Source organism: Perca flavescens, chromosome 2 (assembly GCF_004354835.1).
Source record: "Perca flavescens isolate YP-PL-M2 chromosome 2, PFLA_1.0, whole genome shotgun sequence".
In the NCBI taxonomy this organism is placed as follows: domain Eukaryota; kingdom Metazoa; phylum Chordata; class Actinopteri; order Perciformes; family Percidae; genus Perca; species Perca flavescens.
Genome location: NC_041332.1, coordinates 25974787 through 25990903, shown reverse-complemented (window position 1 = coordinate 25990903; position 16117 = coordinate 25974787). Strand labels below are relative to the sequence as shown.

The window sequence follows — 16117 nt, the reverse complement described above, 5'->3', positions numbered from 1 at the left end:
TGTGTTGAAAGAAAGGGGTGTGTGTGTGTGTGTGTGTGTGTGTGTGTGTGTGTGTGTGTGTGTGACCTACTAATCTTTGTTGTTTTCTCTGTGAATGTATAATTTAAGAGAAAACAGCAATATGGCCTGATGACTCCACCTCAGTCAAATCAGTCTAATCAGTCTAATGAGCTGAAAACAATCTGAGACCACACATGAACAGCAGAGAGACAAAGCCCCGCTCTGACTTCCTCTGTTCCATGCATTTACCATGTTTGTTTTTCCAACAACTTTTCAGAATCTCTGATGCATCTCAAAGGTCCTTTAAATCAAATTGTCTGTGGAGATGTACCCTTGATTGGATGTCTGGTGTTATTTTCCTAATGTTTTGTGTTACAACATTCCCACAACATGTTGGCTTTGGGTGTGTTTGTGTGTGCAGGAGATGCCACCAGCATTGTCTGTAATGAACCTTCCACTGGTGAATTAAGTGCTGTTATCACTGATCCTCGGTTTTTCATGTCCTGACTAAAACGATTAAACTGGGTGAGAGGTGAACAATAGGCCTTTAGGCTTGTCACATTAGGAAAAGGACAGGTGTAAGTTGATTGATGGCTGAATTCCGTTTTGCTGCTTTGCTTTCAGGGTCCTGGTATTGTGCATGCTGGCTCACTGTCACACTTTCATGACTTACTGGAATATTTGAACCCAACAAAGCCATCGTTATTGTTATTAGTGACATATCTGCTTTCCCTTAATTGCCTTCTATGACAAGTTCAAATGTTCACTGTGAAAAAGGCTTATGCAGCGGAGATGTCATGTCTTCAGTTAGGATCACTTCGTGATGCAATTTGATTTGCTGTCAGTGTGCCAGGCAGAAAAACTAAAGAGGAATTAATTTGAAAAAATGATCCTTTGCAGAAATCCTTAGTAAATGTAAGTCAAATGTCAAACACACAACATGACAAAAGTGAATTGCTCTCATGTTGAATTATCTTGTTGCCAGCGATGGGGCAATGGATTTTATTTTTTGCTTTGACTGGTCATATTCATTTCAAACACTAGATGGTGGTATGGAGTTTTCTTTTGACCAATAACTGACATTTTCTTGTAAATAAGGTAGTCCAATAATATCCTGTAATAATCACTTACTCTGAGAGCAAGCTGTATTTTTGAAAGTTTATAAAGATCTATTAAGAACTGTGGCCAAGCTCAATCAACAATCTATACTATACAGTATGTATACGCAGACAAAAGTTTACAAAGGCCCACATTTATTCAGATATATATTTACAACTTGTCACGATCCAGTTATTTACAAGAATAAGGAGTACACAGGAAACAAAAGTTATAATCAGGAGTATATATAATTCACAAATATGGCACTGAGTGGTAAGAAAAAGTGTGATCAGTCAACAACAATCATATGAAGCTTTTAGTGGAAAAAGGGATATGACCCCATTACTGTATTACTATAAGATATATTTATATATAGTACAGGCCAAAAGTTTGGACACACCTTCTCATTCAATGTGTTTCTTTATTTTCATGACTATTTACATTGTAGATTCTCACTGAAGGCATCAAAACTATGAATGAACACATATGGAATTGTGTACTTAACAAAAAAGTGTGAAATAACTGAAAAAATGTCTTATATTTTAGATTCTTCAAAAGTAGCCACCCTTTGCTTTTTTTGATCACTCTGCAAACCCTTGGTGTTCTCTCAATGAGCTTCATGAAGTAGTCACCTGAAATGGTTTTCACTTCACAGGTGTGCTTTGTCAGGGTTAATTAGTGGAATGTTTCCCCTTATTAATAAAAAAGCAAAGGGTGGCTACTTTGAAGAATCTAAAATATAAGACATGTTTTCAGTTATTTCACACTTTTTTGTTAAGTACATAATTCCATTTGTGTTCATTCATAGTGTTGATGCCTTCAGTGAGAATCTACTATGTAAATCAGAAAATAAAAAGGAAACGCATTGAATGAGAAGGTTTGTCCAAACTTTTGGCCTGTACTGTGTGTGTGTGTGTGTGTGTGTGTGTGTGTGTGTGTGTGTGTGTGTATATATATATATATATATATATATATATATATATATATATATATATATATATATATATATATATATATATATATATATATATATATATATATATATATATATATATATATATATATATATTTTCATTAACCAAGGCTGCAGAATATTTGACTGCAAAGGAAAAGCTGTGTAACATACTGCAGGTTCACACCGCCTTTACATAAATTGGCTCCTTTTACTTTCATGCTGTACAGTTCTATGGGTTGATACAAAATGATATGCTTTCAGATACTGTCTAGAAAGAAAAACATAACATAAGTTGTATCTCAGTTCCAAAGTTTGCATTTACAAGAATGCTGGTGAGAGAGCACGTGTGCTCTACTTTCAAGTAATGTATGTATGTAGGCTATAAATCATTTCTACGTTCAGTTGAGGTCAGTTCCACCAAGCAGCACCAGCATGGGTTCATGTTGTGCTTTGGAAATAGCTTGTATCCTAATTTTCCAGTGAAAACTTACAGATCAAAAATAGCTAACACAACAAACAAAAGGTCATTAATTAGGCAGCTTCCATTAATGAAACACATCAACAACAACTAAAAGATAGAGGAAAATCACTGAATGAACACAGAGTAAGGTAATGTGCAAGGAATGGCACAACACGCATAGTGTGCTAAAATAAACATTTTCTGTCAAACTGCTTTTGGAAAAAGGATCTGACATTATGGAGCCCCATAAAGTTACAGATGCACGCTTTTAAGTGCACCATCCAGTGGCTGCTGCTTGACTTAAATAATCCACCATGACACAAATCACTCATATATGAATAATAAAGTGCTTAAGGCTGAGTTTAGATTTGGATACCACATCTTCTGGTCTCTTTCAGTATATTTATACATTTTTGTTTAAATGTCACTGCCAAAACTTTTGGCAAACAAACTGCAACTTTGAAAAGCCTACAGCATCAATCATATCCCGTTGTGCTACTACATGTTACTATATACTCTATAGCCCCACAAAACTCTTGCTTACAAACTGTATGTACTTGTAGAATATGAGCATAATGTCACACATGGAAATTAATCTAAAGTAAAATTCTCCCATCGCTTTATGTAGATTCCATTAAACATTCAACAAAGTGCTAACCAGCCCATTCACGCTAAACTATAGTAAATATTTTACAAATACTTTTAAAATACTTAACATCGTTGAAATACATTTAGGGGAGCCAATGTCCTACCAGTAGACAATAGGCATGCAGTGCATTTCCAGAATCATTTTTATATCTTTGTACACAACCCTTACATGCAGTGTTAACTGCAGCTGTGAGATATATAAAACCAATTATTTTCTGAATGAAGCACTACCTCTGATAAAACATCCAATCTACCATCATTTGTCCTGTTAAAAAGTTATGACTCTATCCCCTCCTCATTTACAGCCTTACAAACTAAAGAAATCTGAACTGGGACTTTGAGCCACTTCACCATCATAGCTGCTTATACTGTGAAGCATTTACATTGCACTAGTTTATTTTGTACTGTATGAGAGCTACAATACATTTTAGAGGTTGTGCTTCATTCAGAAATTGGGCCACAAATAAGTCTAAAAATAACTCTACATTTGCTATTTACATGTGAAGGAGACTCTTTGTTCTGGATGCATTAGCTGATTAATTTATTTCCCTTTGTTGCTGGCGTCCAAACAGCAGAGTCCTGTAGAACAAAAAAAAAAAACATTTCAGTGTAAAGGCAATCTACGAGGAAAAAAAAAAAAAAAAAAAATCAATAGAATCAATCAATATAAATACAAATATTTACATGCCGCAACATTAATTATGAAATCCAGTAGTGCTTACCTGGTACATCCTTCTTGCCTTTGGAGATTCTGTGGAGGTCTTAGGTAAACAAACTGCACAAAACAAGAGGAAGATTTAGGAACAGATGCAATAAAATGAAGACATAAAACTAAAATTACATAACAAGGCAGTTCTGGGAGACGGTGCTTAGGTAGAAAACGTTATCTGGCACAACTTCACCTGCATGCAAGGTGCATGGACCCTGATGAAGGCCACAAGAAATGCATCTGTCTCACAATTAGGAGTTATGAATCCTACAAGTATCGCTGGAGTTTTGACCCTTAAGGCTGTACTTTGGGCTAAATGCTACTTGGGGCTAAATGCTATAGTCTGCATTCTGACATGCTCACATTTTCTTTTTTAATGTTAACTATGTTCAACCTTTTAGGTTTAGCATGTTAGCATGCTCACATTTGCATACTGCTAATTAGCAGTAAACACAAAGTGCAGCTGGGGATGGTGAGAATGTCATTAGATGGCAGGTATTTGGTGACGTATAGGACATTGCACTCAAAACCACAAATGCCGACCTCAATGTGGCGCTGTAAAAAAAAGTCAGTAGGGTTCATCCTCTAAGAACCATGAGTGTATGTAGCAAAGTGTTGTGCTAATCCATCCATTAGATGTTACGATATTTCACAAAATAAATGAAAACTTTGATATCTGTAGATGGACATAAAAAAGTTAGCAAAATTCAGAGGTGTCAAGTAATTAATGTTAAGTAAATACTTTGTTACTTAAGTAGAAATTTTGGGTATCTCTACTTTACTGGAGCAATTATTTTACAACAGACTTCTTACTTCTACTCTCCTTACATTTTCACACAATTATCTGTACTTTCTACTCCTTACATTTTAAAAATAGCCTCGTTACTCCTATTTCAGTTCGGTTTGTTTTCATTCTCGCTTGTCATTGGTAAAAAAAAAAAAAAAAAAAAAATGCACATACGCAATATTACGAATCCCACTATGGCCACGCCAAGATCCGCTCTTCAATAGCATTTATGTTATGTTATGTTATGGCCTTTAGAAAAATGTTTTTTGTGGAGATGGGGTAGTGTACTATTAGGCCCCTGTGGGGCGGGCTAAGCTTTTGTCCTTAATGGCATTTTTTCCCCTTACATTACTTTTACTTTCATACTTCAAATAGTTTTTAAACCAGTACTTTTACACTTTTACTTGAGTAAAAAGCTTGAGTTGGTACTTCAACTTCTACAGAAGTCTTTTTAAACCGTAGTATCTATACTTCTACCTGAGTAATGAATGTGAATACTTTTGACACCATCCTGAGGGGAATATTAATGTTGGTACCACATTAATGTACTATCCAATAGCTGTGGAGATATTTTAAGGCTCCTGCACTTCTGCAGCTAAAGTAAAAGTTATTTTATTTACCAATTTCACTCCATTAATTATTGTTACATCATTGGTCCCAGCCCGGGTGAAATTGTGCTTGAATGAACACAAAGGTGCCACCTACCAGCTCTCTCTCACGGCGTCAATGTCGCTCACAAGATTTTGTGCTAAACAGATGCCAAAAATCTAAAACAAAGAATAAATATTTCACATTAGGTATATTAAAAGTTAATAGAGATGAGATACCAAACCGTTCGCATTGCCCTTCACCTGTAGTAATGCAATCCCTATGAAGATGCCTGCCACCACTGTCAGGTTTTCTTGAAGCCACTTCTCAAACTGAGGAACACATCCTTTGATATAGATGAAGGTCCGCTGCTCAGAGTCCTGACAGAACATGTAAAAAACAGGTTTATAGCCTAACAATCAAGTGCAGATGAAATGTTTTGGCTTTTACTTTGTTTATCCTCTTAAAAGTTTTAAATCTTAGAGTTACTGTCGGCAATGATGTTGGGATTTGCTTTGCAGCACTTGACAACATCGTAAGTTTTAATGGAAGCGCATAGTTCTCCTTTTCAGTCTGTGGTCTCCTCAAAAGCCCTTCACAATAAAATCTCTCTGAACAAATTTTGCCTACACACACACACACACACACACACACACACACACACACACACACACACACACACACACACACACACACACACACACACACACACACACACACACACACACACACACACACACACACACACACACACACACACACACACACACACACACACACACACACACACACACACACACACACACACACACACACACACACACACACACACACACACACACACACACCTTGTTAAAAACAAAAAAACAATTAGCTCACTCTGGCTTTTTCCTCAAATTTAAAGTCAAGAAAACAAACTTTTCCTTACATTATGCTATTATGGAGTAAGGCCACAGCTAATGATGGAGGAGGGGGTTCAATTCCTAGTGCATTTCTGCAGCATGAGTAATACCACATGGTCCAAAGTGGTGATAGGGAGCCAACTGTTGTATTTGGAAGACTGGAGTTACATACTGAAAGAGGAATATTGTGTCCAGGGAGGAGTACCAGATGACCTCATGTAGCCAAATAAACTTGCCTGAGGCAAAATAAGCCAGAGCCATTTCTACTCTTCGTACCATTTTATAGCACTAGCTTACTTTTAGATCAGGGTCTCAAGCTCTGTTATAAATGCAAGTTTCTGTTAAGCCACTCACCGTTTTTGCTCGGATGTCGTAGCCACACTGAGTGTTGATGACATCCTCCTGGGAAGAGAAGATGGTTCATGATCATATATATTTTTTTAATAAAGGTAAAGTCAAGAAATTTAGATCATATACTGGCAAGATGTAAAAACGCCAACGCTGCTTGATTTCAACCACCTCATTTTTGTCACTGTCGAGGTTAACGTAGCGTACCATTTTATCCCAAGGAACACTGCTGTCCAGCGTAATACGGGAGTGTGTTAGGCAACTACATGTGTATTGGACAGCAGGGCTCCCACTGAACTAAACCTGCAAACATCTGCACAGATCAGAGCTATAGACTTGAGACTCAAGACTAAGATTTGAGTTGGATTTAGGTCACAGAATTTAGGAATTTGGACTTGAGTGCTGTGAGACAACACTAATGTTTTGAACCAGTAAAACAGGCAAGCAGAAACTTAACTTGCAGAATGGAAAATTGTGACTTGCCTCAAAGACCTAAAAAGACCTCCGCATAGAACTCCTGTTTTCATTTTGAAATGTGTTAAACTCCCATTTAACACGAGGCAACATTCATCTGTTTAATCTTTTCTGTCAGAAATAAAGCGCTGGATGTCCCAAAACCTTTTCAAGCTAAATAAAAACAAATCAGAAATAATTTTCTTCTGTCGAGCCCTAATTTACAAAAACATCTTGGCTCCCTGTGAACAAACGTTGAAACTAGAGAGAAACCTGGGTAATTCAATCATGTTTATTTCAGCTGAGAAGCATTCAAAAATCTTTGTCCACCTGATCTCGAGAAGGTCCCAAACGCTTTTATTTCATCTCTGTTAGATTATTGCAATGCACTGAATATTCGGAGTTAAGCCAAAAAAAACATATCACGCCTTCAGCTGGAACAAAACAGCTGCTCTGCATTTAACAAACACTGGAAGACAAGATCATATCAGATCATGAAAGAGTTCACTGATTACTTTTAAAGCTGGGTTCAGCTCCCAGTTACATTGCTGAACTGCTGCTCCCCTAGGAACCAGAGCGCAGCCTCAGATACTCAGGCAGGGCTCTGCTGCCTGTTCCTAAGTCCCGTTTAAAAAAACTAAAGGGGACCGGGCCTTTTCAGTCAGGGCCCCTAAGATCAGATGTGTAACTCCCTGCACTGAGGATCTGAGACTTCTTTTAAATAACTTTTTATTAAAAAGGCGAGACATCATTTTATTTCCAACATGTGCTAGTGCTTTCTATTGTTTATATTACCTTTTGGTATTTTATTTCCATTTGAAAGATTATTTGTTTGGGCATTTTAGGCCTTTATTTTTATAGGACAGCTTAGACATTTAAATTTGTAATGTTGCAATTGTCTGATTTCATGATTTTTGTTCCTGTTTTAACCACCTTTGTAATTTTGTTTTGAAAAGTGCTGTATTATTATCATCATCATCATCATCATCGTCATGAAGTGTTGCTCTTAAAGAGGATGACCTGGGTGGAACAGCATGTCCTTGGCTCAGCAAATAAAAGAGACTCTTGTGCAACTTTCATTACAGTGAAGCACGACCAGCAGTTTGAGCATTTTTCTGCCAATAAAAATAAAAAAAGGCCTTGGTCAAGATAACCCCTACCAGTCCTTTTCACTTTGCTGTGCTGGCAGAGTCTGACAGGACTAAACACTGAGGCCTCCAGTTCCTTCTGGAGACCAGCCATGATAGTTGACAGCGGCTGCCAGCCTTTTGGAGGATGCAGATAACATAGCAATGAGTCACAGGGCGGACCCTCACAAATTGCCCTCAAACTAAAAGGTTTTAACATGTTAGAAAGTGACCTACTGAATTTGCTCTCCAACTTCAAGACACAGAAACACCAAATTACACCTATAGGCTTGTTATGAAATGAATTGACTGTGGATTAGAAAGTGTTGAGTTTTTGTGGCAACATACCGCTGGATCTTTGGTGCAGCAGGAAAAGGGCACTCCACATTTCTCACGGCTTGGGTTGGAATCCGTACAGTTGAAGTAGATGTTCAAATTCCAGTCGTCAGCTCCAAACGCTCCACAACACTCCCACTACAAGGTTAAAAGAGACACAAAAGAACTCCCATATATGTCAACAATGTCCCACAGAAATGGTAAAAACAACACTGGAGTGAAATCAGTACTGTGGAGTGCTCACATATTCCTGGGTAAAGTCTATCAGGTTCTGCAGATCAATGTCGTCTCTGTAGGCCCGGATGTTGTTGTTAATGAAAAAATTGAGCTGGTCCTTGATCCAATCTTTGAAGACAAAGGCCAGGACTCCTGCAGTCAGCTCCAGGAAAAAGATGATACCCAGGAACACAGAGAACTGAAATACATTTAGCAAATCATATTATGGGACCAAGAAGAAGATAAAAAAATAAAAATAAACTTTGAAAAAAAGCCTCTCTTATTTCGTCACAATGCGTTTGATAAGGGAACGTACAAATTTGAGCAAGAAAGAGTTTTCTCGCAGCGCTCCGATGCAACCAGCGAATCCGAGGATGAACATCACACCACCAACCACCAAGAAGAGCCAGACTGGGTCAAAGCCCCCCAGGTCTGTGATGGACGAGATGTTGGAGAGAACACCCTGGAATAACATAGTGAAGGGTTAGAGGATTGAAGTCTTTACAAGTGAAATCATTTGAAATTTGTCACCATGAGCCTGTGGTGTAGTCCTACACCCTCCCAAAGTCCCGACTTCAATAATGTGATGAGCTGAAAACAGTTAGTCGATTGACAGAGATCTCATTGCCAACAAGTTTGATAATCACTTAAAGGAATAGTCTGACATTTTAGGAAATGTGCGTTGCAGAGAGTTCAGATGAGAAGATTGAAACCACTCTCACATTGGTACAGTAAATATGAAGCTGGAGCCAACAGACGGTTAGCTTAGCTTGAAGACTGAAATCAGGGGGAAAACAGCTAGCCAGACTCTATCCAAAAGTCACAAAATCCACCTAGCAGCACTTCTAACTCACTAATCAACATGCTATTGTATATTTGTTTGATTCGGACAAATAAAAGTGTCAAAACAACAAGTTGTGGGTTTTATGGGGGTTATGAGCTGGATTATTTCTTGGTGGGAGTAGTGACTTACTTACTTAGTTACCTATAAAACAGCAAATTTTTGTTTTTACACTTTAGTAACATAACGTGTCAATTAGGGAGCTCTATAGGTGCAGGTAGGTGGAATTTGGTACCTTTAGAGAGAGCCTAGTCACGCTTTGACAGACCCTCCTCCACATGCTGCAGAGCTGTGGAGGAGGGTCTGGCTAGTCCACACAGCATTCCGGAATGGGAGAAAAACATGCTCTGGTTTATTGGCATTTCTTTAAAACAATCACAATTAGAGATGCACCGATTACAACTTTCTAGGCCGATTCAGATTTCAGATTTTCTGTGAGTTAGGCCAGCCTATACCGATTTTAGCCAATTCCGATTTAATTTTTTCTAACCACTTTACAGCACAAACAAATATTTATTTTCTATCTTTTCTTTAATAGAAATTTTTTTTAACAGATAATGGATCACTATAAAATAGAACTATATAAATTACTCCTGGTGTAGGAAATTCACACACATCTAAAGTGCAATGTTATGGAAGAACCATTTCCTTCTTTTCACATCCAATATCCAACAAAAAAAAAAAAATGTGATTTTGGTTTTTGGTGTCATCCCTCCACGCCCTACTTTTTCCTTGCAGGTGTTGCATATTGCAAACTTGTTCTCTTCTGCTCACACGCTGAAGAATTTGTAAACAGCTGACATGTTGCAGGTTAATTCCTGAGGTTCCCTACATGTGCGAGAATAGCGCGGACACGCGCTTCACACCGCGAGCGGGTACACGGTCGCGGCGGAAAAGTTGAGCGAAAAAGACAGACTGTGCTGTGTGTGTGTGTGTGTGTGTGTGTGTGTGTGTGTGTGTGTGTGTGTGTGTGTGTGTGTGTGTGTGTGTGTGTGTGTGTGTGTGTGTGTGTGTGTGTGTCCTTGAGAACTGTAACTCTTATAACTTATGTTGTCAGTTAATTGTAGCATTGACCGGCATGAAATCGGCATATGTCAGACTGACCTGCCGGTCATCGGTCATGGCCGAGCACGTGAAAACCGACCAATTCCGGTCACCGCCAGTCTATTGGTGCATCTCTAATCACAATCGTCATAGGCGGCGCTAAGCTCCACCCGGAGCCGCTGCAAAATAGCCTTGGGAAGGAACTTGTTTTGGTGGAACGTGTGTACGTTCAAAAGTTGTTTCAGTCATGCAACAGAAAACTCAGATTGGACAGATTGTCTAGCTATCTGTCTGGATTTACTCTGCAGAGATCTGAGGAGCAGTTAACCATGGTCCTCATAAATCCACCAGAGTTTAAAATTCCAACACAGAGAAAGTGTAAGGAAACAGAAATCTGTGAAAAGACACACATCCGGTGGAATTTCCTGCGGCACCGGAGCAATCCCAGAAGTGGAATGTCGAGGATATGGACTAGACAGAGCCAGGCTATCCGTTTCCCCTTGGTTGCAGTGTTTGTGCTAAGCTAATCTAACCGACTGCTGGTTCCAGTTTTATATTTAACATACAGACATGAGATAGGCATCAATTTTCTCATCCAACTCTAAAACTGAATATATTATCCCATTTCCAAAAATGTTGAACTATTACACCAATTGTTCAAGCCAAATATCCTCCGATTCCAGTTTTGCACGTGGCAATTAGCACATTTCTCGGTTTTATATCACTGTAAATTGAATCCTTGACTAATTTGAAGACGTCACCTTGAGCTTTAGGAAATTGTGATGGACATTTGTAATCAAGACAATAATCCTCTGATTAATAAATACTGAAAACAATTGGTAGTTGTAACCATATGTGAAGAATGAAGCATTAATCTACGAAATTATCTTGATCTTTGATAAAAGTCCTTCAGTGAAAGTCAAGACACATGAACAATCACTAGACTGTCTGTCCCCTTTTACACCCCCAGTGCTGAGACTATACAATGAATGAATCTGTGAAATGCATCAGATCCCTTCTTCTGTCCATTGTTCAGAGGGGCGTCCCATCGGAAATCCTGACATTCCTTTCTGATTCAGTAAAGCCACTGATATTATTTATTGCAGTCAGATGGATGCAAACGACAGGAGACGAATGTAAATGATCAGCTTAGCTCATAGATTATATGCAGGTGTCCACAAGTGAAAAGATTTACACAATAAACTGATTCAGCTTATTGTTACACGGAGAGAAAGCAGTAAAATCACCTTTTCGCTCCATGCCCACAACCCAATGCCGAGGAACGCCACTCCAAGGAACTAACAGACAGAGAAAGAAGAAAGAGACAAGAGAGCATGATCATTCCTGCTGTGACTGCAACATGGAGTAATCACACAGAAGCACACAAGACAAACCACAGAGAGATTTTCCTGGCAGTGATCCATTAACTAAATATTTCTTGTGTTAGTCTGCAGTATCAGCAGGAGACTCCCACATTAGAAAGCATCTTCTATCAGCCTGAACGCATTATGACTACACTGGAAAACTTCAAAACCACATTTCAGGATTTTAAGAGTTAGGAATGAAGGCATCGATGGCATTAGAATTATAATAGCCATGAAATAATTATTTTAAAACACACTCTCCATTAATTATTCGTTTTATATTCTATTACAACGCTAATTTGATGGTTATATTTTCACAAGTGCAAAGACTTGCTTTTGTTTCATATCATTATATAAATATTTTCATCTTTCTGGATGCTGGTCAAACTGAGTCAGCAACTTCAAGACATCACCGTGTTGCTGTGGCAACTTGTAATTACATATTGTGAGACAATTCTGTCAACCGTCAAACATTTGTTTATATTGGGATGGTTCTCCTTTAAATGAGTCAGCAGACCTTTTTCCACCGGTTGGGGAGATATATATACAGTACAGGCCAAAAGGTTTGGACACACGTTCTCATTCAATGCGTTTCCTTTATTTTCATGACTATTTACATTGTAGATTCTCACTGAAAGCATCAAAACTATGAATGAATACATATGGAATTATGTACTTAACAAAAAAGTGTGAAATAACTGAAAACATGTCTTGTATTCTAGTTTCTTCAAAGAAGCCACCCTTTGCTCCAATTACTGCTTTGCACACTCTTGGCATTCTCTTGATGAGCTTCAAGAGGTAGTCACCTGAAATGGTTTTCCAACAGTCTTGAAGGAGTTCCCAGAGATGCTTAGCACTTGTTGGCCCTTTTGCCTTCACTCTGCGGTCCAGCTCACCCCAAACCATCTCGATTGAGTTCAGGTCCGGTGACTGTGGAGGCCAGGTCATCTGGCGCAGCACTCCATCACTCTCCTTCTTGGTCAAATAGCCCTTACACAGCCTGGAGGTGTGTTTGGGGTCATTGTCCTGTTGAAAAATAAATGATGGTCCAACTAAACGCAAACCGGATGGGATGGCATGTCGCTGCAGGATGCTGTGGTAGCCATGCTGGTTGCAGTATGCCTTCAATTTTGAATAAATCCCCAACAGTGTCTCAGCAAAGCACCCCCACACCATCACACCTCCTCCTCCATGCTTCACGGTGGGAACCAGGCATGTAGAATCCATCCGTTCACCTTTTCTGCGTCGCACAAAGACAGCGGTTGGAACCAAAGATCTCAAATTTGGACTCATCAGACCAAAGCACAGATTTCCACTGGTCTAATGTCCATTCTTTGTGTTTCTTGGCCCAAACAAATCTCTTCTGCTTGTTGCCTCTCCTTAGCAGTGGTTTCCTAGCAGCTACTTGACCATGAAGGCCTGATTCGTCTCCTCTTAACAGTTGTTCTAGAGATGTGTCTGCTGCTAGAACTCTGTGTGGCATTCATCTGGTCTCTAATCTGACCTGCTGTTAACTTGCGATTTCTGAGGCCGGTGACTCGGAAGAACTTATCATCAGCAGCAGAGGTGACTCCTGGTCTTCCTTTCCTGGTGCGGTCCTCGAGTGAGCCAGTTTCGTTGTAGCGCTTGATGGTTTTTGCGACTGCACTTGGGTACACATTCAAAGTTTTCGCAATTTTCCGGACTGACTGACCATCATTTGTTAAAGTAATGATGGCCACTCATTTCTCTTTACTTAGCTGATTGGTTCTTGCCATAATATGAATTCTAACAGTTGTCCAATAGGGCTGTCGGCTGTGTATCAACCTGACTTCTGCGCAACACAACTGATGGTCCCAACCCCATTAATTATAGAAAGAAAATCCACTAATTAACCCTGACAAGACAGACCTGTGAAGTAGGGGTGGGAATCACCAGAGGCCTCGCGATTTGATATCATCCCGATACTTATGTCACAATACGATATTATTGCAATTTTAAACATATTGCAATATTCTGTGATATATTGCAATGTATTACCTTTTTTCCAACTTCAGATTTTTCCCAATTTCAAATGATGTACCGAAAGGCCAATTTTGTCAACATCTGTTTTATCTAAAAAGATACATTTCTCGGTTTGTTCATCTCACTTCAATTTTATTGCTGCAAAATGTAATTGTCAAGCAGACAAACTGACCAACACATGTCATAAAAGATCGATACTTGGCGTCTGTGTATCGATACAGTATTAGTAGCCACGAAAAATATCGCGATACTATGCTGTATCGATTTTTTCCCCCACCCCTACTGTGAAGTGATAACCATTTCAGGTGACTGCCTCAAGAAGCTCATTGAGAGAACACCAATGGTTTGCAGCGCTATCAAAAAAGCAAAGGGTGGCTACTTTGAGGAATCTAAAATATGACATGTTTTCAGTTATTTCACACTTTTTTGTCAAGTACATAATTCCATTTGTGTTCATTCATAGTTTTGATGCCTTCAGTGAGAATCTACAATGTAAATAGTCATGAAAATAAAGTAAATGCATTGAATGACAAGGTGTGTCCAAACTTTTGGCCTGTACTGTTTATATAGTGTTGGGTATTTCATTTACTGGATTTGCCAAAAAACTGACAGTTCCATTTGGTTTTTTCATCCATTCACAATTTCAAATTTTTTTTATATCACAATACATATTGATATCATGATTAGAGCTGCAACAATTAGGCTAGCTGATTCAATTAATCAATCTCCACAAAATTAACTAGCAACAATTTCAATAATGTATTAATCATTGCAGTTAGTGAAGCAAAAATGCAAAACATTTTCTGGTTCCAGCTTTTCAGATGTGAGGATACACGGCTTTTCTTTTGTTTATATTGTAAATTGAACACCTTTGGGTTGTTGGTCAGACAAAACAATCAATTAGACGACGTCACCTTGGACTGCTTTCTAATTTATCGAGAACATTTTATTTTTAAATAATTAATCATGTTTTTGCATATCGACTAATTAGTTAACTCGCCTAATCATGTCAGCTCTAATCAATACCGCCCACCACTTCTTTCAGATGTTTCCATTTGTTATCCCCAATAACTCCTTTAAAAAGGCATTCCTTACCCTACTTCTCCACAGTAACAGTGTCAGAAAAAGCACCCAACCAACCAGGTTCTGTCTAAAATTGGTAACTGGCCCACAGTGGGACGTCCAGCAGTCCTTAATGGCGTTACTGTTGGGTTTCAAAGAACAAGAGGTGTTTGCCTGTGATTTCACTCAGTAGAATCTGGAATGAAGATACAGTTTGCTCTGCCCAAACATCACTGACACTACAATAAAATGTCCTCAGATGTGAATAACAGTCAGTCAGGAAAGCCCTTCTTCAGAGCTGCCTCACACTGATGCTGTCTACACAACAACAAAAGCCTAAAAGGTGACAGTGCGAGCAAGTGCACACGGAAGCAGTGAGCCTATCGCAGGGGATGAAATCATTGTCTCCTATTAAAACCAACGGGAAGAAAGAAAACGGCTTCCATGCTCACGAAACCAAAGCTGTATTTGATGGAGGAAAAAAAAAACATGTCATGTCAGTGGGTATTTACTTAGCTAGCTGATGTTACCAGGCCTGAAGTCCAAACACGGCAAACAGGGGACTTACCCAAAATATAATGTTGAATCCGAAGATGAAATACTTGATGCAGCAGCTCACTTCGTGAGCCTTGAAATGCTTTCCTGACATCATTTGGAGAGATTGTTGTCTTAAACGCCGCCCGCAGTGGGAAAAGAATCACATCTATGCTCCTCTCATCTAGTGTTTTGACAGCCTGGTTGGGGAAAAACGTTATTTTAGAAGGCTCGTCAAACGCGCCGTCAATTGTTTCAGCGTCTAATAACAAACATCGTCCTGTATTTCCGCAGACAAAAGGCGCAGGTGAAGCTGCAGAGGAGCGTTCAATCTGTCGGGATCAGTAAATGTATCAGTTTATTCCTGATATGGATCTCCGGAGGTATAACGGTGAAATAAATCCACTAAAATCAACGAGATTAAAACCGCTGATCCAAATAATCCAAATATGGCTGTTAGTTGATTGACATGTGTGGGAGCCAATGAGGGTCTTTAGTGGTCACAGGAGGCGGGACTTCCTCCAGAAGAGGGCGCCACTCTATGGCGCCACTGCTCTGTCCACTTAATACCATCCATGACTAATTGACAGTCTATGGTATGACCGTCAAATCCAGTATGCCATGATATAACATACGACTAT

The 16117-nt window shown here is 39.0% G+C and overlaps 1 protein-coding gene across 2 annotated transcripts; it reads right to left on the bottom strand.

Annotated features, from left to right (window-relative positions):
• Nucleotides 1–3678: 3678 nt before the first annotated feature.
• On the bottom strand, nucleotides 3679–15966 carry LOC114570830 (tetraspanin-5). 2 transcript variants are annotated; one of them, XM_028601410.1, is made up of 10 exons: nucleotides 15511–15966; nucleotides 11760–11810; nucleotides 8944–9090; nucleotides 8656–8826; nucleotides 8424–8549; nucleotides 6502–6549; nucleotides 5509–5625; nucleotides 5363–5424; nucleotides 3884–3936; nucleotides 3679–3740 (listed from the first exon to the last, which is right to left on the bottom strand). In XM_028601410.1, the coding sequence occupies exons 1-9, from the start codon at nucleotides 15592–15594 to the stop codon at nucleotides 3924–3926; spliced, it is 819 nt and encodes a 272-aa protein (XP_028457211.1). In that variant the 5' UTR covers nucleotides 15595–15966; the 3' UTR covers nucleotides 3679–3740; nucleotides 3884–3923. The 2 variants fall into 2 exon arrangements, with proteins under 2 accessions (XP_028457211.1, XP_028457220.1); XM_028601419.1 differs by lacking the exon at nucleotides 11760–11810.
• Between the last annotated feature and the right edge of the window lie 151 nt (nucleotides 15967–16117).